Source organism: Nesoenas mayeri (assembly GCF_963082525.1).
Source record: "Nesoenas mayeri genome assembly, chromosome: 26".
Lineage (NCBI taxonomy): Eukaryota > Metazoa > Chordata > Aves > Columbiformes > Columbidae > Nesoenas > Nesoenas mayeri.
This window is the reverse complement of record NC_137552.1, coordinates 4,635,370-4,658,981: the sequence shown is the minus strand read 5'-3', so window position 1 is coordinate 4,658,981 and position 23,612 is coordinate 4,635,370. Positions and strand designations below refer to the sequence as shown.

The following is a 23,612-nucleotide window of genomic DNA, read 5'->3' as shown; positions in this document are numbered from 1 at the left end:
GTCTCCATCGTCAAGAGGACGGACAGAACCCTCCCTGTCGTCAACCTAAAGGCAGGTACCCCCGTCCCACATAGGGGCTGCCGGTGGCAAAGCCCCACGGTCCCCGGTGAGCGTTGGCAGGGGGATCCTTGCCTGGTCCTGCACCCCGGCTGTGCTTAGCATTTGTGTTTTGGGGAGCCAAGAGGAACCGAGGGCAATTCATTGCCCACATGTGGTTGGACAACAGCATCATCCTGGTCCTCAGCTCAGCGCCGCTTCTTGCTCCCGCAGGGCCAGCTGCTGGCCAAGTCCTGGAGCTCCCTCTTCAACGGCCAAGCTGGTGCCATCCCACAGGGCCCCATTTACTCGTTCAATGGGCGCAATGTCCTGACAGATCCCCTCTGGTGAGTCCAGTTGCAGGGTGGGCACCGGCAGGGTGTCCCCAAAAAAACACACCCATGCCAGGAGCCGGGGTGAGGGTCTGCAGCTCCTGGCACTTGCACAGATGTAGGAGCTGGTCCAAAGAGCTGGAGGTGCCCCAAGGGGTGTCCCCCAGCCCTTCTCACCCCCGTCCCCATCCGCAGGCCCCAGCGGCTGGCCTGGCACGGATCCACGCCGCGGGGCGGCCATGCCCGCCGGCGGGATTGCCAGGGCTGGCACAGCTCTGGCCCCGGGGAGGGTTTGGCCGCCCCCCTGGGCGAGGGGAGGCTGCTGGCCGGGCAGCGGCACAACTGCTCCCAGGTGCTGGCGGTGCTCTGCGTGGAGGTGGCTTTCCCGTACCGGCACATGTGGTGACCCCGGCACTGGTGACCCCCATCCACGTGCCCCAGGCAGCCCCCCCTGTTCTGTGGGGCTGGGGAAGCTGCTCCATGGGCAGCGCGGGGGCAGAAACGCAGCGTTGGAGCCGTGCAAGAGCATCGAGGGGACATGGACTCTGCGGGCGGGCAGCACCGTGCTCGTCCCCGGCTGCACCATCCCTGCAGATCCCCGAGCCCCGGGGCAGCAGGGTGACACCAGCCTGTGCCTGCCCACCTCCCTGCACCTCGAGCAAAGCGAACTTTGTCACCGCCCCCGAAATAAAGACACAAAAAAGATGTTTTGGATGAAATGCGACACTCTGTTATGGGGGGCAGTACCCAGGACATTGCCTGCTGCAGCGAGGGGCATGGTGGGGCACACTGCAGCCAGCCTGGGGACGGGAGAGAGGGTCTGGAGCCATGTGTGTACCCCCTGAAACTTCCCCGTGCATCCCTGAGCCCCTGCCAGCACATCGGACCGCAACCAGGCAGGCACAGAGCCCCGCTACACTGCGCCCGCTCCCTCCCGTTTCTATTGGTCGATATCGCTGTCCGTCTGAGATATCTCCCTTCTGAGTGGCTGGTTTGAATGCGCGGGCGCTTCGTGACTGGCGAGAGGGAAGGGCGGGGCGCGACTCGTGGCCCCGCCCTCCCCCTGCCATTGGCGGCCCGATGGGGCTCGGCGGGCGGGGATTGGCGGAAGGTTTCGGCGGGCTGAGCGGAGGTTTGAAACGCGCCGGGCGGTTGTGGCCGCCATCATTGCCGTTCAGCAGCGCCCGCCGCCGCCATGGAGCTCCAGGAGTCCCCGTCGCCCCTCCGGGTGCGTGCGGCGCCCCGCGGCCCCCTGTCCCCGCAGGGTTTCGGGTCCCCCCGCCCCGCTCGGGTCCCCCCGCCGCCCCGGTTCTCCGTCAGCTCCCGCCGGGCCCCCTCATGGCCTCCACAGACCCCTCTCGCGGCTTCTCCCCTCGCCCTCCTCAGATCCCCCGTTCCTCTGAGATTTCCCCCATCCGTATTCTCCTCGCCCCCGCCGGCCCGCTCCCCTGGTACCATGTCGGCGGCCCCGGCCGCCCAGACACCCCCGCCCCCAGTTCCCCGCCCCTATTTGACCCCCTGGGGGTCCCCCGGTTCACCCCCCGGGCCCGCCGCCCCTCACTGCCGCCGTCTCTCCCCCGAGCAGCCCGCGGACGAGAACCGCCGGCTGGCCAAGGGCGATGGCGCCCTGAAGGGGCTCTCTGTGGAGCACATTTACCAGAAGAAGACGCAGCTGGAGCACATCCTGCTCCGGCCCGACACCTACATCGGCTCCGTGGAGCTGGTCACCCAGGTAAGGCAGCGGGGACACCTGGGGGAAGGTTTGGGGCTGAGCCACCTGAACTCCTCCTTGTTAACATCTGTTTATAAAGCACAAAGCGTCTGCTTTACAACCTGATGGCATAGAAGAGGAGGTGTGCCTGGGAACTTATGTGTTACTTGCTTTGTTTTTCAGCAAATGTGGGTTTTTGATGAGGGCGTGGGCCTCAACTGCAGAGATGTGACCTTTGTGCCTGGCTTATACAAAATCTTTGATGAGATTCTAGGTAAGGGTGGCCCATCTGTTGAGTCAATGATTGACAAGTTATTAATGGGTGCTGAATGTCTAAGAACTGCAGCTAAATGTAAGAACTTATCAAGTGTACTTTTATCTCCTTACGCTGTTGACCAAATAATGTTTATTGCATCATTTGATGGGTCACATTTGCAGAACACGCAGTTTGTTGATTGTGCTTGGAAATATTGGATACTGATGACCTTCCATTAGTGCTACGTAACAGTAAACCATTCACTGGATGATGGCAACTCTATTACAAAACCAATTCCATTCAGCCCAAAATTCTCCCTTTTTATATTAACTTGTAGTATTTGTCTTTGTAACTTGCAAAATATTTGCATACCGAGATGATTATTAGTGACGCTGTATTGAGTTTTTACATTCATTCTACTGAAGACACTTTACAGTTTTGTCTTGATTGGGAATATAATATAATAACAATAATCTTTCCATTCTAGTCAATGCTGCAGACAACAAGCAGAGGGATAAAAACATGTCATGCATTAAAGTTACAATTGACGTGTAAGTCTTATTTCATTTTTGTTCGTTGCGTTCCCAACTCTGGTGTGTCAGATTTGCTTGCTCAGGTGCTGTTCTTGTGCAGTACTGGAGGGCTCCGCGATGTGACTGATCCAAGTTAGACCACATGTAATTCACCACTTGTGAAAGCCTTTTCCTTTGCTTAGTCCCTTTGTGTCTTACTGAGCGCTGAGTTGAGAAACTGTTGTTGTTTTCCGTCGTGGCCATTTCCCTCCTTTCCTTCTCTCAATGTTTTACTCTGCCACTGAGCACAGATATGGGATTTTTCTGTGTGGTGGTCCATTTCATAGAGGTATCTGCAGATCTGAGAATTTTTTGATTGCCTTGTCCTCCCTCTGCTGGTTGTTTCTGCACTTGCTGCCCAAATATTTGCTCTAGATGAAATGGTACCTTCCCCTAGAGCTTTTGTATAATACTTGTTTCACAGCTCAGTCACTTGCAGGCTTAAAAACACACTTTTTCTTTTTTTCCCCCAAGAGAGAATAACACAATCAGTGTGTGGAACAATGGGAAAGGTATTCCAGTAGTTGAACACAAAGTGGAGAAGGTCTATGTGCCTGCTCTTATCTTTGGGCAGCTACTGACATCCAGCAACTACGATGACAATGAAAAGAAAGTCACAGGTAGGGGAGACTCAAATATGCGCTGATATTTTTGAGCAGCCGGATTGGTTTAAACGTGTGAACTGAAGTAGAAGGGTGTCCTTGATGCCCATGAAAATGGTATTCTGAGTCCATCAGAGCGAAGTCTCTGTGCTCTGTTTTATAGTAATAACAGTACAAACGTGGAGAACAGGAACAAATTATCTTTGAACACTAATCCAAATTACATATGGGTTTATAGTCACATACGGAGTTTGTAGGGCTTTGTTGCTTATTGGCGGCTGTGCTGAAGTGGCTGAACTCCTGTTAGTCTGGAATCCCTTTAGCTGATTTTGAACAAAGGTAATAAAAAGAGTCTGTTTTCCTTCTAATTGCAGGTGGGCGAAATGGTTATGGAGCCAAACTGTGCAACATATTTAGCAAAAAATTTACTGTGGAAACTGCGTGTCGTGAATACAAAAAGTTATTCAAGCAGGTATGAACACTTCTCATTCCAGTAAGGTTATACCTTAGATTTTCAAATAAGACCCAAAGTTTTTGTTCCAAAAATCTAGGCATAACTTGCATTCAGTGCACCATGATTAGAATCAATTTGGCCCACAGTTACTGTACCACCAAGTATAATTCAAATGAATAATTAAATGAACAGAGATAATCAGAATCTAGATTTTAACCAGTGGGTTGGGGTTTTTTTTATTTGAAAGTATTTAAAACTCATAAATCAGCTTTACTGCTTTTAAAAACGAAGCTAGCTACTTGCAACTCATGAAACTTCCTTTTCTCAGACCTGGACAGACAACATGGGAAAGGCTGGTGAAATGAAACTGAAATATTATGATGGAGAAGATTACACGTGTGTCACTTTCCAACCTGATCTGTCAAAATTCAAAATGACAATTCTTGATAAAGACATTGTAGCACTAATGTCTCGAAGAGCGTATGATATTGCTGGATCCACAAAGGATGTCAAAGTTTTCCTAAATGGACAGAGGCTGCCTGTAAGTGAGCATTTAAAAAAACTGTAGTGTCTGTATATCTCAGGGCATTTAAACAGTGAGATTTTGTTGAATCAATTTATTTTAGGCATAGTAAAGACAGAAGATACAGAGAAGGCAGAGTTACTGAAAAAGGGAAAGGGACCTGGGGGTCCCGGGGTTCAAACTGGAACACAAAGGTTCCACTTAAATTTGAGAAGAAACTTCTCAGTGAGGGTGGCAGAGCCTGGCCCAGGCTGCCCAGGGGGGTTGTGGAGTCTCCTTCTCTGCAGACATTCCAACCTGCCTGGACACCTTCCTGTGTAACCTCATCTGGGTGTTCCTGCTCCATGGGGGGATTGCACTGGATGAGCTTTCCAGGTCCCTTCCAATCCCTGACATTCTGGGATTCTGTAATTTGCCTGAATGATTTCTGTATCCACTTTTCAGGAGGATGTGCATTAAGTATTTATAGGAGCTGTTATAAACGAGTTGTCTGCTTTCATGTGGATGCAGGTGAAAGGATTCCGCAGTTATGTGGACCTCTATCTAAAGGACAAAGTAGACGAAACTGGTAACGAGCTGAAGGTTATCCACGAGGAAGTGAATTCTCGGTGGGAAGTGTGTTTGACCCTAAGTGAAAAAGGTTTCCAGCAAGTGAGCTTTGTCAACAGCATTGCCACTACAAAGGTAACTCTTTCTTTAGTGCATTTAGTCAGGCTGGTGCCATGTCCTTCATCATTCATATTCCTAGCTATTTGTAAATGCATGTAAGTTAGTGACAAATAGTTGCTTAATGTTGCAAAGACAATGCTTAAAGTTTTAAATAGATATTCATCCTTGTTTTTCAATGGAATCACCACCAGGTTTTTGGTCCTATTTTCCCTTAGGGTGGCAGGCATGTTGATTACGTAGCGGACCAGCTGGTGACTAAAATCATTGAAGTTGTGAAAAAGAAAAATAAAAACGGAGTCGGAGTGAAGCCTTTTCAGGTACGTCAGAATTTCCCCAGTAGGAAACACAACTCTTAGGTTTTGGGGTTTTTTTTCCCCAATGGGAAATAAAACATTATTGTAACTACAGAATGTGCTGCTGTTCCCAAGATGAGCCTGTGTAACCTGACGCTTCTTGTATTGAACTATAGGTGAAGAACCACATGTGGATTTTCGTGAATGCCTTAATTGAAAACCCAACCTTCGACTCTCAGACCAAGGAGAACATGACTCTGCAGGCAAAGAACTTTGGCTCAACCTGTAAACTGAGTGAAAAATTTATTAAGGGTGTAAGTATTGATACACACGAATAATCGAGACGTCTGTAAAACTGCACCTAATGTTTAATGTGGCAAATACTTTTGAACTAATGCCATGAACTGAAGAAAAAGTCTATAACTTGAAGTTCTGTCATTGTTAAGGCTTTTCCTGCAATTTTGGGGGGTTCTTTTTTATATTGCAGGCAGTTGGCTGTGGCATTGTGGAAAGTATCCTAAACTGGGTAAAATTTAAAGCACAGAGCCAGCTGAATAAGAAATGTTCGGCTGTGAAACACACTAAGATTAAGGGTGTTCCTAAACTGGATGATGCCAATGACGCTGGTAAGTGTTTTACATCCTTTGCAACCAATTAATTCAAAAACTTGTTCGTTAGCCAAATGAAAGAACTGTCTCCTAAAGATAATGAGAAAACCTGTTAGAGTTTATCCCCATTTTACAGTCCCATTTACTATGTGCAGTGCAACAAAACCTGTGTGTGTTAGAAGGTATCGATTCTCATTCAGTTTGTGTGTATGCAGGCTTTGATTTCACTTCTTAATTACAATAATGACTTGATTTCTTTTTTGTTTTTTCTTTTAGGCAGCAAGAATTCTTTAGATTGTACACTTATCCTGACCGAGGGAGACTCAGCCAAAACACTGGCTGTCTCTGGTCTTGGAGTGGTTGGTAGAGACAAATATGGAGTATTTCCCCTTCGTGGTAAAATGCTCAACGTCAGGGAAGCTTCTCATAAGCAGGTTAGTTGGAAAATTATTATAGTCTACATGTCGAAGGCACAGTGTGAGTCCTGTTAGTTCAGTGTTCTGCCTGAAGAGATGTTTGTGTTGTGGGCTAGAAAATGGTCGGAATGATCTAGAATAATTGAAGCATTAGACTTCATTTTAGAAATGATACGTTTCTAAAAAGAAAAAAAAAAAAAACATTTACTCAGTCAATGGATATTTTGTTGACTTTTTTGAGCTACATTTTAAGTCTGAAACACAAGTTTTTATTCTGTGTGATCTTTTCCAGATTATGGAAAACGCTGAAATCAACAACATCATCAAGATTGTGGGTTTACAATATAAAAAGAACTATGAAGATCAAGAATCTTTAAAGACTCTTCGCTATGGAAAGATTATGATTATGACAGATCAGGTTAGGTTCACTAAAACTGAAAATCGGGAGAGAAAAAATACCCTAGCGCTTGAATACAGAGGAAAGAAGAAAACAGTACCTTTCTCCCACTGCCTTTGTTGTACCGAATTCTCTGTATTCGTTGCTTTTATCATCTATATTTTAGTGGGTCATAATGTCTTTTCAGCCACAAAACAAAACAGATAAAGTAGAAGAGGGAGTAATATCACCAAAAAGCTAAATACTCTCTTTCCAGTCTGCTGATCCAAGGTCCTCAACCAGTCCTTGATATATTTTTGCATTAAGAATGTGCCTTTTCTTTCTCTTAATTTTAAGTAGTTAAACAACACATGGTCACCTTTATAGAAGTGAAAGTTAACAGGGCCAGCTGGAATTATAGAATCATTTGCTGTTAAGGTAACAATTGTCACTTCCATCCTGTCCCTGATTAATTATGTCTCTTTTTTAAATTTTGTAAATCAGGATCAAGATGGATCACATATCAAAGGTTTGCTGATTAACTTCATCCATCACAACTGGCCATCTCTTCTAAGACACAACTTTTTGGAGGAATTTATTACTCCCATCATAAAGGTAAAGGTTACGTAGATGATTAAGGTGAATAAGTGAGGATCCGTTGGTCCAAACCTGCCTCTCATTTCACATCTGTTCATTGTAGGTCTCTAAAAACAAAGACGAAATTTCATTCTACAGCATTCCTGAATTTGAAGAATGGAAAAGCAATACACAGAACTACAACTCGTGGAAAATCAAGTACTACAAAGGTTTGTAGAAACTTAATATGGTGAAATTAAATGATCCAGGTTTAATTCTAAGGAGGCCTTAGCTTCCCTAGTTGCCTCCCTACACCCTCTGACAACAGCCTGATATTCTCCCAAGTGGCCAGCCCCTCCTTCCAGGATTTATAAACTCTCCTCTTCCACTTGAGCATTCCCAGCAGTTCCTGTTTAACCACACAGCTCTCCTGGCTCCCTTCCTTGACTTCCTACGTGTCGGGATGCTCCGATCTTGTGCCCGGTAGAAACAGTCCCTGAACACTAACCAACGATCTTGGGCCCCTTTACCTTCAAGCAGCCTTGCCCATGGGATTTCCCTCAGCAATTGGCTGAAAAGGCCAAAGTTTGCCCTGCTGAAATCCAGGGTTGCAATTCTGGAGGTCCAGCAGTGCACCTCTCCTAGTCAGCTCCTCCACCCTTTGCATCAGAAAGTAGTACTAGTAGTCCATTGGGTGCACCAGGTTTGGGAGCGTCCTAGTGATGTCTCTGATCCAGCTCCAGATAGACCGCACATTTCCCTACGATGAGGGTCAACTCTGCAGACTGGGCCCTCCGTCCCTACTACAATTACCCTTCTTTCTTTCTTATCTGAGGCGTGGGGTCAACTGCCTCTTTCTCTGTGACCTCGTAGGTGGGCTTTACACCACACCTTACATCTCATTTTAAAGTAATGTAAGTTTTCAGTAAGTCATCTTCGTGCTGTACATCAATACGCTGCATCACAGAAACTAGACATAGCAAAATATTTCTTTGTACCGCAACTTGATTTAAGCAAGGAGTTATTAGAATTAATAGCACTGTCTCTGCAGGTTTGGGTACCAGCACATCGAAGGAGGCTAAAGAATACTTTGCAGATATGGCTAGACATCGAATTGGCTTCAAATATTCTGGTCCTGAAGATGATGCTGCGATCACCCTGGTAACTAACTCTTGATTTAATTGCTGACTTACTACCTTTGATATTCTACTGCTTAGAGTGCTGTGTATTTTCTCTTAAAATGCTCTTAGAGACATTTGGGCTTGAGACAAACTCTTTGTTACCAAGGCTACAGCTTTAGTTGAACCAGTAGAAGCACATTTGTCCATGGACCTCAGGCCAAGAGTAGCCTTTTAATGATTGTTTTTAAATATAGCTCAGAACAAACTAATCACTACAAACCGATTGACATTTTCAGACACAATAGTAAATATTCCTTTAACATTTTTCTCCGTGTTCTGCTCTGATTTTCTCCAAGTCAGACCCTCCCTTTATCCCTCAGATTTTCTTCTCAAATGGTTCACCACTGGATTCAAACAGCCCTTGCTTCTGTGAGATACCACTCTTAAGTATTCTGAGCTATTAGGCAATGCCAAAAAAACCTCTAGTTTTTCCCCAAAACATTAATTTCCCCAAAATTCTGCTTTAGTTTTCCATTATTATGTTAAGAGTGCCTAACTACCATGTCTCCTGAAGACTGGTGGAAATCATGCTCTTAATATATTCAGCTACAAAAACCTTTTACTGCACTTCTTGGGCTATTAAGTCCGTCTGTTTAGCATGTTATTCTCCTGGGTACAGGTAAACTCTCCTCATATGCTTGTGTTTTCTCTAGTGGTCCAACAGGCCACACCACAGAATGAATGTCCTAGAATCGAGTTTACTTTTCATTTTGTAATACACAGGCCTTTAGCAAGAAGAAGGTAGAGGAGCGAAAGGAGTGGCTGACTAATTTCATGGAGGATAGAAGACAGCGGAAGCTGCATGGCCTGCCAGAGGTAAAAGGTTTACATATATAAGGAAAAATGGGGCAGGGTCCAGTTGGAGGCTATTGTGTCCAGTTGTGGCCCCTCAGTTCCAGAAGGACAGGGAGAGAAGTGCTGGAGAGAGTTCAGCACAGAGCAACAAAGATGCTGAAGGAAGTGGAGCATCTCCCATGTGAGGAAAGGCTGAGGGAGCTGGGTCTGTTTAGCTTGGAGGAGACTGAGGGGTGAGCTCATTCAAGTTTACAGATATCTAAAGGGTGAGTGTCAGGAGGATGGAGCCAGGCTCTGCTGGTGACAACCAGTGACAGGACAAGGGGCAATGGGTGCAAACTGGAACACAGGAGGTTCCACTTAAATTCGAGAAGAAACTTCTTCATGGTGAGGGTGGCAGAGCCTGGCCCAGGCTGCCCAGGGGGGTTGTGGAGTCTCCTGTGCAGACATTCCAACCCGCCTGGACACCCTCCTGTGTAACCTCATCTGGGTGTTCCTGCTCCAGCGGGGGGATTGGACTAGATGATCTTTTGACATCCCTTTTCCATGCAACAAATATCAGCTCTTGAGCTGTGTTTAGCTGGTCTTATACAAAGCTTCCATTCTAGTGAAACCAGCCAAGTATGAGCTAAGGAACAGATTGTTAAAATTAAGGCAATCTTGCACCTGTTTTTCTTAGGAATACCTGTACGGGAAAAATACTAATTACCTGACATACAACGACTTCATTAACAAGGAGCTGGTTCTGTTCTCAAACTCAGATAATGAAAGATCAATCCCGTCACTGGTTGATGGTAAGTTATTTCGAGAGAGTGATTCCGTATCGTGCTGTGGTAGAATGCAACCCCCCTCTCTCGCTCTCCCTCCTTCAATATGGAAGGAGTAGACACATCTCCCTCTCTCTCTGCTGTTTGAGGCCAACAGCTTCTTTTGTTTGGCCCCAGAGCACCCTGGCCAGCCCCGTTAGGAGAAGGGAGCGCCAGGGAGCCGCTGGGCGCCTGTGGCCAGTGTGGGGGTGCAGAGAAGCTTCTGGAATGCCTACAGTCAGATCTGATCAGGCTATAAAAAATGAGACTCTCGTCGAGATACGCCTCTTGCGCGCGATCTCTTGGAGTTATGAGCTGAGCCACTGCCGCCAGGAGCCACTAATCACGAGATCTTTTCTCTTTTCTACAGGTCTGAAGCCAGGTCAAAGGAAAGTTCTTTTCACATGTTTCAAACGAAATGATAAGCGGGAGGTGAAGGTTGCTCAGCTGGCTGGTTCTGTAGCTGAGATGTCATCATACCATCATGGTGAAGTAAGAATTCGACCTGGTTGTGCAAAATGCTTTTTAAATGAAAGGCAAAAAAACCCTTTCTGTTGATTTGATGGTTAAGGTGCCTCTAAAGCAGGTCAAAACAAAGTGGCTGTATGTCTGCTATTAATACTTCAATATTCATTTAATCTGAGATTAGTCGGTCTTCCTGTCCTACCTAGACTTTATGGGAGTATATTTCATTCAAAAAGTAGAACAAGAAAAACCTGCTTTATTTGGGATAGATTTAGGCAGATGTTAATAGCCTTTCTACCTTGGGAAGGAAAAGTTAAGCACTAAAACAAGCTTCTCTTTGGAGGCTGACAGACTCTTTCATTAGAGATTTCAAGAACAGGTAGACAGCAATATATTGGCTCACAGCAATATATCTAATCACCCAGAGTAGATACTCTGGGGATGCACTTTCAGTGAGTTTTCTTCAGTATTTTATTAGTTGAGTTTATTCTCCTTATCAGTTCTGTTCTTGGTGTGGATTTTGGCGTTGACTTTGTCCCTTTAACGAAGAATTCTGCATTTTTAGCTTTGAACCTTCCTTTCTTGCAGGCATCGCTGATGATGACTATTATTAATTTAGCTCAGAACTTTGTGGGCAGTAACAACCTCAACTTGCTGCAGCCTATCGGTCAGTTTGGCACGAGACTGCATGGTGGGAAAGACTCTGCCAGCCCTCGATACATCTTTACAATGCTCAGGTCAGCATTAAACATTTCTTACTGCCTTAAGTATTCTTAGCATATTACAGGACTCAATTTTACAGTAATTAAAATGAAAAATGAATTTATTTTTTCCCCTTTGGACCACTTGTAAATTCTCTTTTCCATTCTAGCCCCCTAGCACGGTTGGTGTTCCCACCAACAGACGACAATATCCTGAGGTTCCTATATGATGACAATCAACGTGTGGAGCCGGAATGGTATATGCCCATCATTCCGATGGTGCTGATAAACGGGGCAGAAGGGATTGGTACAGGCTGGTCCTGTAGGATCCCCAACTTTGACATCAGGGAAGTTGTGAATAATATCCGTCGTTTGATGGATGGAGAAGAGCCACTGCCAATGGTAAATAATGTATTTAAAAACAATGTCTTGTTAGTTTATTCAGCACATATTGCAGCGCTTTGTGCAAGCGCTTCAAAACAGAAGTATCGACACAGAGCTGAATCCAGTGTTCTTGTCTGCTTAGCTTCCTAGTTACAAGAATTTCAAAGGCACAATAGATGAGCTGGGACCTAATCAGTATGTGATAAGTGGCGAAGTGTCTATCCTCGATTCTACAACCATTGAGATCACTGAGCTGCCTGTCAGAACGTGGACACAGGTAATACACAGTGAATTTGTCCCTGGCAATGCATATGTAGTTCTCCCTGTAAAGCTGAAAGTGATATTAGTGAGTTTAGGAGCTTTTAATCTACATGGAAAACATTAGTCTGATTCTCTTCTCAGACTTACAAAGAACAAGTTCTGGAGCCAATGTTAAATGGGACTGAGAAGACACCCCCACTAATTACAGACTATAAAGAATATCACACAGACACCACAGTGAAGTTCGTAGTGAAGATGACCGAGGAAAAACTAGCTGAAGCTAAAAGAGCAGGGCTGCACAAGGTCTTCAAACTCCAAACGAATTTAACATGCAACTCCATGGTATGTAACAGATTTTGCTGAAGAAATTTCTTGGTTTAACCCAAAGACTCTGTGGAACAGCTGCAGTTGCTGCTTGTAACAAAAACGCTCTTCTGCAACAACCTAACGCTTGGATTTTTCTGCTGTTACTGGTTTTAAATCAGCTTTCTGATCAAGAGACTGGCTTGGGAATAGACCCAAAGTGGTACGGTTTTGCCTGAAGGAGTCAAAATGATCTGAAATCACACAGTTACAGAGAGCTTTGTTGTGACAACAGCACTGCTATTGAGTGTCTGGATTCTGACAGTGTGTGAAGCTTGATGCAAGATATTTATCCTGCAGATGGCTTTAAGATTCAAGTAACCTTAACCCTACTATGTGTGCTCAAGAACTTTGAAATTCTAGAACTGGCTCTGCTGCTGTGCTTGCAAACTGAAGTAATTTCTAAAACAACGGGAAGGTTTTAGAATTTGTTGGCTCATAATTCAACTGTAGTGTTGCGTTTGTGTCATAGGTAATTTTCAGTGGGTTTGGAAATCAGTTTTATCGTCCTAACGCCTCTGTTCTTCCCTCTAGGTTCTTTTTGACCACGTTGGCTTTCTCAAGAAGTACGACTCTCCCCAGGATATTCTTAAAGAGTTCTTTGAACTCAGGCTCCGGTATTACGGTTTGAGAAAAGAATGGCTGATTGGAATGATCGGTGCCGAGTCTGCAAAACTGAGCAACCAGGCTCGTTTCATCCTGGAGAAAATAGATGGCAAAATTGTCATCGGTATGTGTTGTTCTTAGCTTCCTTGGTTTATGAAACGGGGAGAAGTAGGTGCTCCCTCGAGTTCTGTCAGCACTCCCTTGGCCCTGGGCTGGCTCTTAACAAACTACACCAGAGCTTATCTTGCTGTTCAGCAACACATGAGAGGAAAATGCTTCACAGAGTATCCTTAGTCTATAGAGCATTATGCACATATTCATTAAAGCAGGATACAGCTTTGCTACTGTGTTGCTTGACACTATTTTGAAAGTAACTTTGTTTTTAAATAGTGTGGCAATAGTGCCAACTATAACTTAATAGGGGTAAGAATTATAACAATGATTAGAAAGGGGTGGTGTCTGTACAAAAGCTCACTCCTTAAGAACCCGTATCTCTTTGTGAACCTCTGCAGAAACAGTCCAAATCATGTTCTCAGTGGATTGGGGTTTCACACTTAAAAGATACTCAAGTTAACAGCATCTGAGAATCATGAGCTGGGAAAAAGAAACAGATCTTTGTTCTCAGCACTCACATTTTTCAATCAACTTTCCCACTTCACTCTAAAAGGCAGCCTGTATTTCACTTGCGTTCGCAGAGGGTGCAGCTAAGACAAAGTGTCATAAGATGCTTTGTGGTTTGTGTCTGAAGGCAGCCCAATAATCCCAACAGCCTCTGTCTGTTTGACTTGACTCGGGAAGAGAAATAATTCCCTTGAAATGCATTTTCTTGGGGTTTTGTAATAAGTAGTTCAAGGCTGACAGAGCTGGTTTCATTTGTATTTGTGTCTCATGGTTGATTGCTTCTGATAGCTTAAAAAAGAACAAATTCCAGCTGAAGCATTTCCATTGGTTGGGGCACTTATAGCATAAATTTCCCAGGTGATGGCTAAAGAGGCACAAGCTATACCAAAGCTTTGGAGCGCTATCAGGGAGGCTTTTCCTCCACCTGCCTGCTTGTTATCATGAAACCTTTTTGATACCATCACACCTTTTTTTTTCCAAGTTCAAAAACTACATAGGACAGCGGAAATACAAATGTGGAAATGAAGAAGAACAATATTTACAGTGCTCTGCCGGGTGTTCCTGACAGCAACAGGAGCAATGCTGATCCGATAAATCATGAAGTAGGAACGTTTTAGGTGTTATTTCAGGCTTTTCCTCTGAAGAGGAAAGGCTATTTTAGAGCCCGATAGGATGCTGAGCTGCTAGAACCACATGATCCAAAATTTAAAGCTCATCTGCCTTTTCTAACAGTGATTGGTAGTGGTCAGTAACGGACAATCCCAAAATGTCTGTTTACAGAAAACAAACCCAAGAAAGAGTTGATTCAAGTCCTTATCCAGAGAGGGTATGAATCTGATCCGGTGAAGGCTTGGAAGGAATCGCAAAACAAGGTAATGCTTCAGTCATCCTCTAAACAGATCCAAACTGGCCCCTATCTCATCATTCGTACGAAGAAGCACAAGTTGCTTTTCAGTTTGTAGGATTCAAGATCTTGAGTGTCTGGTATGTCTGTGATAGGGAATATAAGGCAAGGAAAAATTCAGTCTGTTGTTCAGAAGGCACTGAGGCCTCGTCACTGCGGTTTGAGTCTGTTGGGTTAAGTCCTCCCACAGCAATTTCTGTGGTTCCTCAAGGGTTTCCATCCACCTGTGGGCCACAGCTCTGGAAGGGCTGGGAGGAAGGTGACAGCCTGAAGGAGCCTGAGGAGAGAATCTGGACTATCAAGACAGAGAGGCCAAACAGAGTAGGGCAAAAAGAGACTTGGAGAATTGTTTCTGCAGGTTTCCTGTGGCTTTAAGAAACATAACTTGACCTCTATCCACTTCTGAATTATTCTAGAAGAGTCTAGGTTGCCATAGCACATGAAGTACCTGTCATGCACTCCAAATTTGATCAATAGCCCTACCCTTTCATGTCAATATATTTGTTGACAACGTTTGTTTTAAATTCACATTCAGGAAGAAGAGGAGGAGGAGCAAGATGAGAGTGACAAAGAATCAGCTGCAGCTACCGGCCCAGACTTCAACTATCTGCTGAACATGCCCCTTTGGTATCTGACTAAAGAGAAGAAAGACGAGCTCTGTAAGCAGAGAGATAACAAAGTATGTTCCTTCTTTTTCTTGTAAAAGCATTGGTATAGAATGTGGGGTTTAAATGGTGGGTTAAAATATGCAACTAATGATCGTAAACTGTGATTCCTTTTAGGAGACGGAGTTGGAAAATCTTAAGCGCAAGAGCCCCCCTGATCTGTGGAAGGAAGACCTCGCTGTCTTTGTCGAAGAACTTGATGTACGTCAGTGCTCAGTGCATATGACTGACTCCCTTGTAGTCTTATCCACCAACTCTTTATTGACTTTTTTGTCATAACAAGGAAACTAAAAACGATAACTCCTATGTCTTGCATTCATTGAGGAGAATGAAAGTTTCTTTGCTTGGGTAGGGAGTCAAACCACCAAGGTGGCTGTTGGGAGGAGGGCAATTAGCAGTCTGGGTAAGGAAGAGGAGTTATAAGAGCAAGTATCGAGCGTGTTACTGCACGGGCCGTGATGGTGGGGATTTTTCAGTAGTACGTTTTTTTGTATTCTCATGGTGTGTTATTTTACGCTCACCTCTGCAGGCGGTGGAAGCCAAGCAGATGCAGGATGAGATGGCAGGAGTTGCTGGTAAACCTTTAAAGGTGAAAGGAGGAAAAGTGAAGGTGAAGAAGGCGCAACTGCCGGAAGTCATGCCATCAACCCACGGCGAAAGGGTTGTTCCTCAAATAACTGCGGAGATGAAGGCAGAGGCAGAGAAGAGAACTAAAAGGAAAATAAAGGTAAAAAAAGAACATTTTGAATGCTTAATCTTCCTTTACATCGTATCCAACACAGTCCTAAAGAAATGCAAGTTCTCATTAGGTGAACTTGGCCCAATGAAGCAGCTGTTTAGGGAGAGGGAAGGAATCTTAGAATGTGAGGAACACTAGAAATGGATGTTTTTCGGTCCGAAGGAGAATAGATTCGCTAACGTATCGGGAGATGGCTTAGAGGGAAATCTTTCAGCAAGAGCATATATCACAGTGTCAGAGATGGGCTGAAAGGAAAAGGCAGATGCAAGCGAGGGTGTTCTAGGTGTCCTGGGGATTTTATAAATCCTCCAGCAGGCAGGAAGCACAGCCAGTAAATTCACTTCTCTAGAACAGCCTGTGCAATTCCAGTAATGCTTTCAACCACTTAATGCCATTATTGTTCTCGATATCAAGGAGATAAAGAAGATTTAGCTCTTTTTATAGGGCTAGTTGAAATTAGGCCATCCAGCTGTTTGCAACACAGAAGATTGAAATACCCCCTCACCTGTTTTGACCTGTAAGCCAGACATACCGCTCCATTCCTATGGATGGTTCCAGCTAACAGTTTTTCCAAATAACTTGCACTGTTGTTTTTAACCCACCCTGTTCAGTTCTGCAGCCCCAACACGCCCTAGGGCCATTCCAGCGGCACACAACGGCCGCAGCAACGCGTACTTGGAAACGGGGACAAAGTTCCTGTTTTTGTTCATATTGGATTTTGCGTTTTAAGTCACCTGATGTGGGGACAGACCGTGGCTGATTTACTTGGCTGTAATCAATTTTACACGCCGTTTCTTTCACAAACTCACGTTTCCTGTATCGCTGACTTTCTACCATCTAAAATGAGCGGCTCCTTTCTACATTATTCTCTGTTGTGCCTCTTCTAATGGTGTGAGCTGACTCGCTATTTGATATCTGCCTGTATCTTCAGAGTGAAAAAAATGAATTTGATGAGAATCAAGAAGAAAACACATCAGGAGACAAAGAGCCATTAAGCCTTAAGCAGAGATTAATGCAGAAGCCTAAGACTGAGCAAGGTAAATGCTGTTATGTGTTATTCCATCAATGGAAAGCGAGGGAAGGGGTTGTATGTTTGGTTATCTGACCTCTTCCTGAAGGTAACATCTAGGAAAAAACAGTTGAGGAAGCGATCCTGGATAACAGTCAAGTGGGATAGATTCCTATTTCTATTTGTTGTTTAGGCCAGAATGCTCTGAATTTAGTGAAGTACTTTTAAGCTGAGCTTGAACTGCTGAGGCTGAAATACACATGAAGCTTGCTGGTTCATCCTGCCGCCCACTGTTTTCCAGGTGCGAAGAGACAGGCCACTCTACCATTTAAGCCAATAAAGAAAACCAAGAAACGAAACCCTTGGTCTGACTCGGGATCTGATTCAGAGTCTGATTTTGAGGCACCTCCTCAAAGAGAAAGGGTGGTCCGCCAGGCAGCAGGTGAGTGACGATACAAAGGCCAAAAAGGTACAATCTGAGGAGAATATTGAACAGATCATTTGGAGAGGGATTCCAAAGGCTGAAGGCTACTATAGAAACAAGGTTATCGGTTTTAATTACACAAGCGTGTTGGCAAATAAGTGTGGTGTTGGTAAACAAGCCCAGAATACACTTGTGATTCGGAGTCTCAATATCTGCTTGGGTTTATTCAGATCTTTATTTTTTAGTAAGTGCAGCTAAAATATTGAAAAATAAACTGAGCTGCGTATTGCCCAACATGTAAAATAATACATCTGTGTCATTTCCTCAGCCAAAGTCAGGACCATAATCAGTTCGGACTCAGAGGCGAGTCTCTCCAGCTCGGAGGAGGAGTTCAAATATCAGGACAACAGTGACGACAGCACTGAACCAGATATAAGCCCAAAAGAAAAACCTGCTCCCAAACCCAAAGCTGCTCCAAAGTGAGTATCTCTCCACACACTCACTGGAAATCAGTTGTGCTATATAGAAATCATTAGCTCTTTTTCTTCAATGAACCTATTTAATAAGTTGAAAAAATACTTGGGGTTTTGTGTTCTAGGGAAACCACTGAAAAAGCAGCTAAAGCTCCCAAGCAGAAGCTGGTGCAAAGCGCTATCCCTGGTGAGTACCTGGCCTTCTAAACCTCGTTGGTTTTCCTAAACCCCCGTGAGAGTGGGGTTTTAGGAATGTGGGCGTTCTGATCCGCGTGTGGCACCGACAGGTCACGAGCCCTCGCAAAGAAACTTGGCTGCTGCAGCACAAGCTGCTTTCAGTGCCCTAAACCATGTGTCTAACATGAACTTGTGATTAATCCACTCTTAATACTTGGGGTTTTTTTTTTATAAACTGGATCACAATTATTTCCTTCTGCTCCAATGTTTATAGCCGGAGTAGATAATTTGACTATTTCAGACTTTCTGCTTGCTTTATTTAGTTCAAGTCCAAGATGTTGCTAATGAAAACACAAGTCAAGCTCCTGCAGCGCCGTCCGCCGCCGTGCAGCGCGATAAGGCCCTATCTAAAAAGCCTGCTGCAGCTAAGAAGGCCGCTAAGGGTAAGGCGAAGACTAGTAAGATAATTTTAGGTAATAATTATTATTCCTGTGGGAAACAAATCTGAGTGATTTTTGCCAGGCATTCAGATGCCTGAATAACATGAGTTTTCATTTCAGAAACGATCTGAGCTTTGTGGCAAAGGTTGCCTGGTTGTTGTCGTTCTGAAAGAAGTTTGTTTCCAAACATATCATGTTCTAGTTCATCTCGGACATGCTCGAAGGGAGGGAATTTTCGTTTGGGAACAGGAAAAGTGAATGCTTCCTACAGCGCTATGTAATACTTGGCAGAAATAATCCGAGTGGAATTTGTGTCTTGCAGTCAATGTTCTACTTCGTGTCTTTTTGGGAAGAAAGCTACTTGTTAGTTCACTTCCCAGCAGGAAGAAAAGCTTCTTTGGGGTAGCTTGATCTATTTAGTGCTAGCTCGACCTCATAAATCCATGACATTTGACTCGGGTGTTTTAAACTTAACTGCCCGGAGTCTTTGTCAAACTTTGAAAGCTGTTTTGCATCTTCCACCCCGAGCCGCGTTGGATCCCGGCAAAGCGGTGTGTTCCTTCACCACAAAAGGGCTGTTTCTTCCACTTCTAAATTGAGAAAGCCTGTTATCATTCAGGAGTGGGCTGCCCATTTCAGCTTAACTTGGAGACGCGCTTTGAGATGCCGTTAAAATGTCAAAATATAGGTAAGAAAACTCCATGAGTAACTGTTGAGGAAATTCATTCCTTCCCCGGGCAAAAGTTGTGAAGGTACAAGATTGGTTCTGCAGCCTTGAGAGTTCAGGACTTCTCAATCTGAAATAATCTGTAAATTGCTTTGGGTACATTTTAATTCGATGCTCTAAATGCAGTGGAACTAAGCGGATAAACCACTTCATTTCTCACCGTCTCGGTAAAGAGCAATCTCTCTAGAAAACCGCGGTTCCAAATGAGACCTGCGTGCTGACCTCGCGGTACAGTGCGGGGTTGGAAGTAATTCATAAATGCAAATCAGAAAAGCGGCACAACGAGGGTTTAAATGCAGAGTTCTGTTTCAGATAACCAACCGTCCATCATGGATGTTCTTACCAAGAAAAAGCCTGCGCCCAAATCCAGCAAGACCGTGGTGAAGGAGGAGAGGTCCTCGGATTTGGATGCTGGAGCGGCGGGTGACAAGAAGCCCGGCCCGGCCAGGGGGCGGAAAGTCACCAAAAGGCTGCCAAGCATTTCAGATTCCGATTCGGATTCGGATTTTGGCTCCAAGCCATCCAAATCGATCGCAGCAAAGGTTTGTACTCACACCCGAGGGGCAGCGCAATGCAGGGTGGTGGTTATTCGGGCAGGAAAAGCGCGGGAGGGGTAGAACCTCCCCTGGGACTCCCGTCGTTCTGGGTGGGTAAGAAAAGGGTGTCGGGTACACGTACTTACCCCAGATTGTTGGTTCAGTCTCCTCAGCCCAACCAACCACCTTCCCCCTGGCGCATTTTACGCTGATTGAGTTCATTTGATGCCGAGTGTCCCCTGGTTATGATTCACTTCTTAACTCTCCTTTCCCTCCAGAAATCCAAGGTGGAAGACAACGGTGGTTTTGCTGTTGAATCGACGGCCGGCGCGGACAGCCCCGAGGCGGCCGTGCCCTGCGCCAGGCCCAGGCGCCTCAAAAAGCCCGTCCAGTACTTGGAGGAGTCCGACGAGGACGATATGGTTTGAATTTTTAGGAAGGTTTTATTGACGTACGAACTACCCTGCAGCAGAGCTGGCAACTGTCACCAAACAACATCTCAGACTAGCAAATCTTTACCAAACTTAAGCTAAGTCCAGAAATGTTACAAGAGAATAAAACTCCTTTTTTTTTTCTTGCTTTTTAAAGACATTATATTTGTCTAAACAGGAACTCCTCCCCTTTCTGGTGAGCGCTGGAGCCCTGTGCCCACTTCCCCATCAGCGACTGGAATCTTTTGATACTTTGTGGTAATTTTAGTGTTTGAGTAGGCTTTAGAACACAGCAAATCCTTTTAGATACCCTCTCACATAGATACCTTCCTCTTTAGATATCTTAAAAAATAACAGAATAGGCTTTTAACTCCACAGAGACCCGAGAAACGCAGCATTTAGAGCTCCGCGCTGCTGTTTTTCTCTCCCTTTTGCAGTTTTATGCCTGTTGCTCAAGCTCTGCCACGCTGAGTTTTAACCTTTGAGTTTTTAAGCTCAGGCTTAGCGCTGGCGCTTTGCGCGGACGTGTCTCCACGCTCTGCTCGGCATTGGCAGTTCTATCTTCTGTCCGGCTGCCAAGACACCCCACGTTCGGCTCCTTCGGCCCAGGGGTCGCCTTCAGGTACGAGACGCTCGTGGCTGCCGGTGCCTCGTGCCGTTACGAGCCGGATGGGCGGCTGCGGTGCCGGCTGAGCCAGACGGGCTCTTGGAGAGAAGGACAGTGGCAGGACAGACGTTCCGCACCCAAAAATCTGTGGGAACCTGCAGGAAAAGCCGGTCGGTTATCCCGATGTGTGGCGGGTTCCCTCGTGTTGAGCTTCTCCGCTGCCGCTCTCGGCAGCACAAAGTTTCCTGGGGACAAAGAACATCCCCGCGGCTTCTACACCCTCAGCACTGCCCTGCGGGGTGAGGCCCGTTTGTCCCCTCGGTGTCACGGGTTGTACGGAGCTTCTAGCGCTCGGGTTCCTCAGCAGAAGGGAAGCGTCACCTTCCCCTTGGACGTGCTTCCCTGGGGTATCGATCCAGTCGTGTTTTGCTTTCCATAGAGCCATTTCGATAGCACTGAGGGATATTTCTTGACTGTCTGTAAATATTTTTGATGTTTTTCTTCGTGTCATGAGTTTGTCCTTTTTAATATTTATGTGTCATTAATGTTTTTATCAAGCTTTCTTCAATAAAGGAGTTGTCCTCATCTGCCTGTTCACCTCGTTTTCCCTCGTGCCAGCTCGGGAGTTGTCTGTGTTTGCGGTGAGTCCTTCAAGCTCTGATTTTCTCAGGAGCAAGCGGCCATCAGGGCAATTTTGGCACAAAAACCACCATTGCAGAGCTTGTGCCAAGGCCTGATCCGGCTCTAGGGCCGGCGTAGACCTTCGACCCCAGGTCCCGCTTCTATGCTGGCACCGGGGGACAAGGACCAACTGCCAAACCCCAGGACCCCCCCCGGCCACGGGCACTATCGGTGCCACCGAGCTGCTTTGCTGGAACCCAGTCAAGTGTGGAAAGCGCTGTCAGATTTTCCACTGCCAGGCTCTGGAGAGCGTCTCCGGCGCGTCCCCGCCGAGCGGCTGCTGCTATTTACGGCTCTGCTTGCTGCGAGCGCGCCCGGAGAACCCAGTTGTCACGACCCACATAGCAAATGGGGAGGTCACGGCTGCTCCCTTAACCCCAGCATCACCCCAAATGTATATATAGAGCTGCGTGACTCACGCATAATGTACCAAGGTGGCTACGGCAGGATTTTCTCCATCATCAGTGACCCGCAGTGGGGCCTTGGGGACGCTGAGCTGTGGGGTGTTTGGAAAGGGCTGTGGGGCATTGGAACAGGCTGCCCAGGGCAGTGCTGGAGTCACCATCCCTGGAGGGTTGGACAGACGGACATGAGGTTCTCAGGACATGGGGTAGTGCCGGGGGTGGGTAAATGTTTGGACTCCATGATTTTGGGCTTTTCCAACCAAAATGATCCTATGGTTACGTGGTCCCTGAGGGGTGAGGAGGACCCAAGGGTGCCCCATGTCACCGAGGGCTCTGCTCTCGTTACCAGAAAGGGAACCTGAGGCACAGGCAAAAGCCACCGGGCTCTGCCAGGGAGGTGATGCCAGCGCTGGGGGGGCCTTCTGGGGTCTGAGTGTTGCAGCTTTGTACCCCCAGACCCCGGGGGTTTGGGGTGATTTGGGTACACTGGTATTTCTGCACAGGGGGCTGCTGTCCCCGGCGCCAACCGCATCCCAGACGGCTGCTGGCCCCAGAGCAGCCTTTGTCCTTGAAGCCCCCCCGAACAGAGCTGAGCCCCTCCCGCCCCGCTGGGCGCCCCTGGCTCTTTAAAAGGACTCCAGGCGTGGCTGTGGGACAGTCAGCCCAGCCCAGCCGGACGAGGGACCGGACAGCCCTGGACAGGCGCTGGCGCATCGTGGACCGCAGCCTGCGCAGGTACCGGGGAGATGCCAACAGGCTGGGCTGGGGGGCTGGAGGGATCTAGGGGGGACACAAGGGATGGGGACCTTGCTGCTTGTGTCCAAGCTGGTGTCATTGGACACATCTCCAAAGAGATGCCTGGGGACACTTGTGACAGGTATGAGCTGGGCTGGCACTGCGAGCAGGGATAGTGTGATGGATTTGGGCTCAGCACGATGGGTGGCAATCCAGGGGGGGCCGTGCTGCCTGCTGGGGGCCATCCTGCGGCCACGGCGTCCCCCCCCAGCACTGACCCGCTCCCGCAGCGCGGCCATGGGCGAGTGGGGCTTCCTGAGCTCGCTGCTGGACGCGGTGCAGGAGCACTCGCCCATGGTGGGCCGGTTCTGGCTGGTGGTGATGCTCCTGTTCCGCATCCTGGTCCTGGCCACCGTGGGCAGCGACGTCTTCGAGGACGAGCAGGAGGAATTCGTCTGCAACACCCAGCAGCCGGGCTGCAAACCCGTCTGCTACGACGCCGCCTTCCCCATCTCCCACTACCGCTTCCTCGTCTTCCACGTCGTCGTGCTCTCGGCTCCCGCTGCTCTCTTTGTCATCTTCGCCGTGCACCAGGCGGCCAAACCGGAGCACGGGGGAGCCCAGGGCCAGCGCGCCCGCCGCCTCCAGCCCTTCTACGTGGGCAGCGTGGTGGCGCGCATCGCGGCCGAGCTGGGCTTCTTGCTGGGGCAAGCGCTGCTCTACGGTTTCAGGGTGCAGCCGCTCTTCGTGTGCCGCCGCCGGCCCTGCCCGCACCGCGTCGACTGCTTCGTTTCCCGCCCCACCGAGAAAACCGTCTTCATCCACTTCTACTTCGTGGTGGGGCTGGTGTCGGCGCTGCTCAGCCTGGCCGAGCTCGCCCACCTCCTGCGCAAGGGTCCCCCCGCGGCACGGGGCGGCGGCTGCTGCCACCGGCCGCAGGAGCGGGGACCGGCCCCGGGGCAGCCAGCGGGGGCCACGGAGGAGCCGTGTCACCCCAAGGCCACCCCAGCGCGGGGGGACCTGACGGTGTAGCCATCGCTGCAGCGAGCTGCG

The 23,612-nt window shown here is 47.2% G+C and overlaps 2 protein-coding genes across 2 annotated transcripts; both read left to right on the top strand.

Annotated features, from left to right (window-relative positions):
- Window positions 1–1,563: 1,563 nt before the first annotated feature.
- TOP2A (DNA topoisomerase II alpha) lies at window positions 1,564–20,133 on the top strand (the record flags this gene model as incomplete). The annotated part of the gene is made up of 35 exons (XM_080359560.1): window positions 1,564–1,596; window positions 1,954–2,100; window positions 2,263–2,353; window positions 2,823–2,886; window positions 3,382–3,527; window positions 3,884–3,981; window positions 4,292–4,504; window positions 4,997–5,170; window positions 5,371–5,472; window positions 5,625–5,762; window positions 5,936–6,078; window positions 6,337–6,490; window positions 6,765–6,890; window positions 7,353–7,463; window positions 7,549–7,654; window positions 8,476–8,585; window positions 9,329–9,421; window positions 10,080–10,194; window positions 10,577–10,698; window positions 11,260–11,408; window positions 11,543–11,774; window positions 11,899–12,033; window positions 12,159–12,359; window positions 12,915–13,110; window positions 14,388–14,479; window positions 15,047–15,190; window positions 15,294–15,377; window positions 15,706–15,903; window positions 16,847–16,952; window positions 17,226–17,366; window positions 17,677–17,827; window positions 17,947–18,008; window positions 18,322–18,441; window positions 19,478–19,707; window positions 19,980–20,133. The coding sequence occupies 35 exons, from the start codon at window positions 1,564–1,566 to the stop codon at window positions 20,127–20,129; spliced, it is 4,677 nt and encodes a 1,558-aa protein (XP_080215686.1). The 3' UTR covers window positions 20,130–20,133.
- A 2,723-nt stretch (window positions 20,134–22,856) lies between these two features.
- GJD3 (gap junction protein delta 3) lies at window positions 22,857–23,591 on the top strand (the record flags this gene model as incomplete). The annotated part of the gene is made up of 1 exon (XM_080359883.1): window positions 22,857–23,591. One exon carries the CDS (start codon window positions 22,857–22,859, stop codon window positions 23,589–23,591), a length of 735 nt encoding a protein of 244 aa, XP_080216009.1.
- Between the last annotated feature and the right edge of the window lie 21 nt (window positions 23,592–23,612).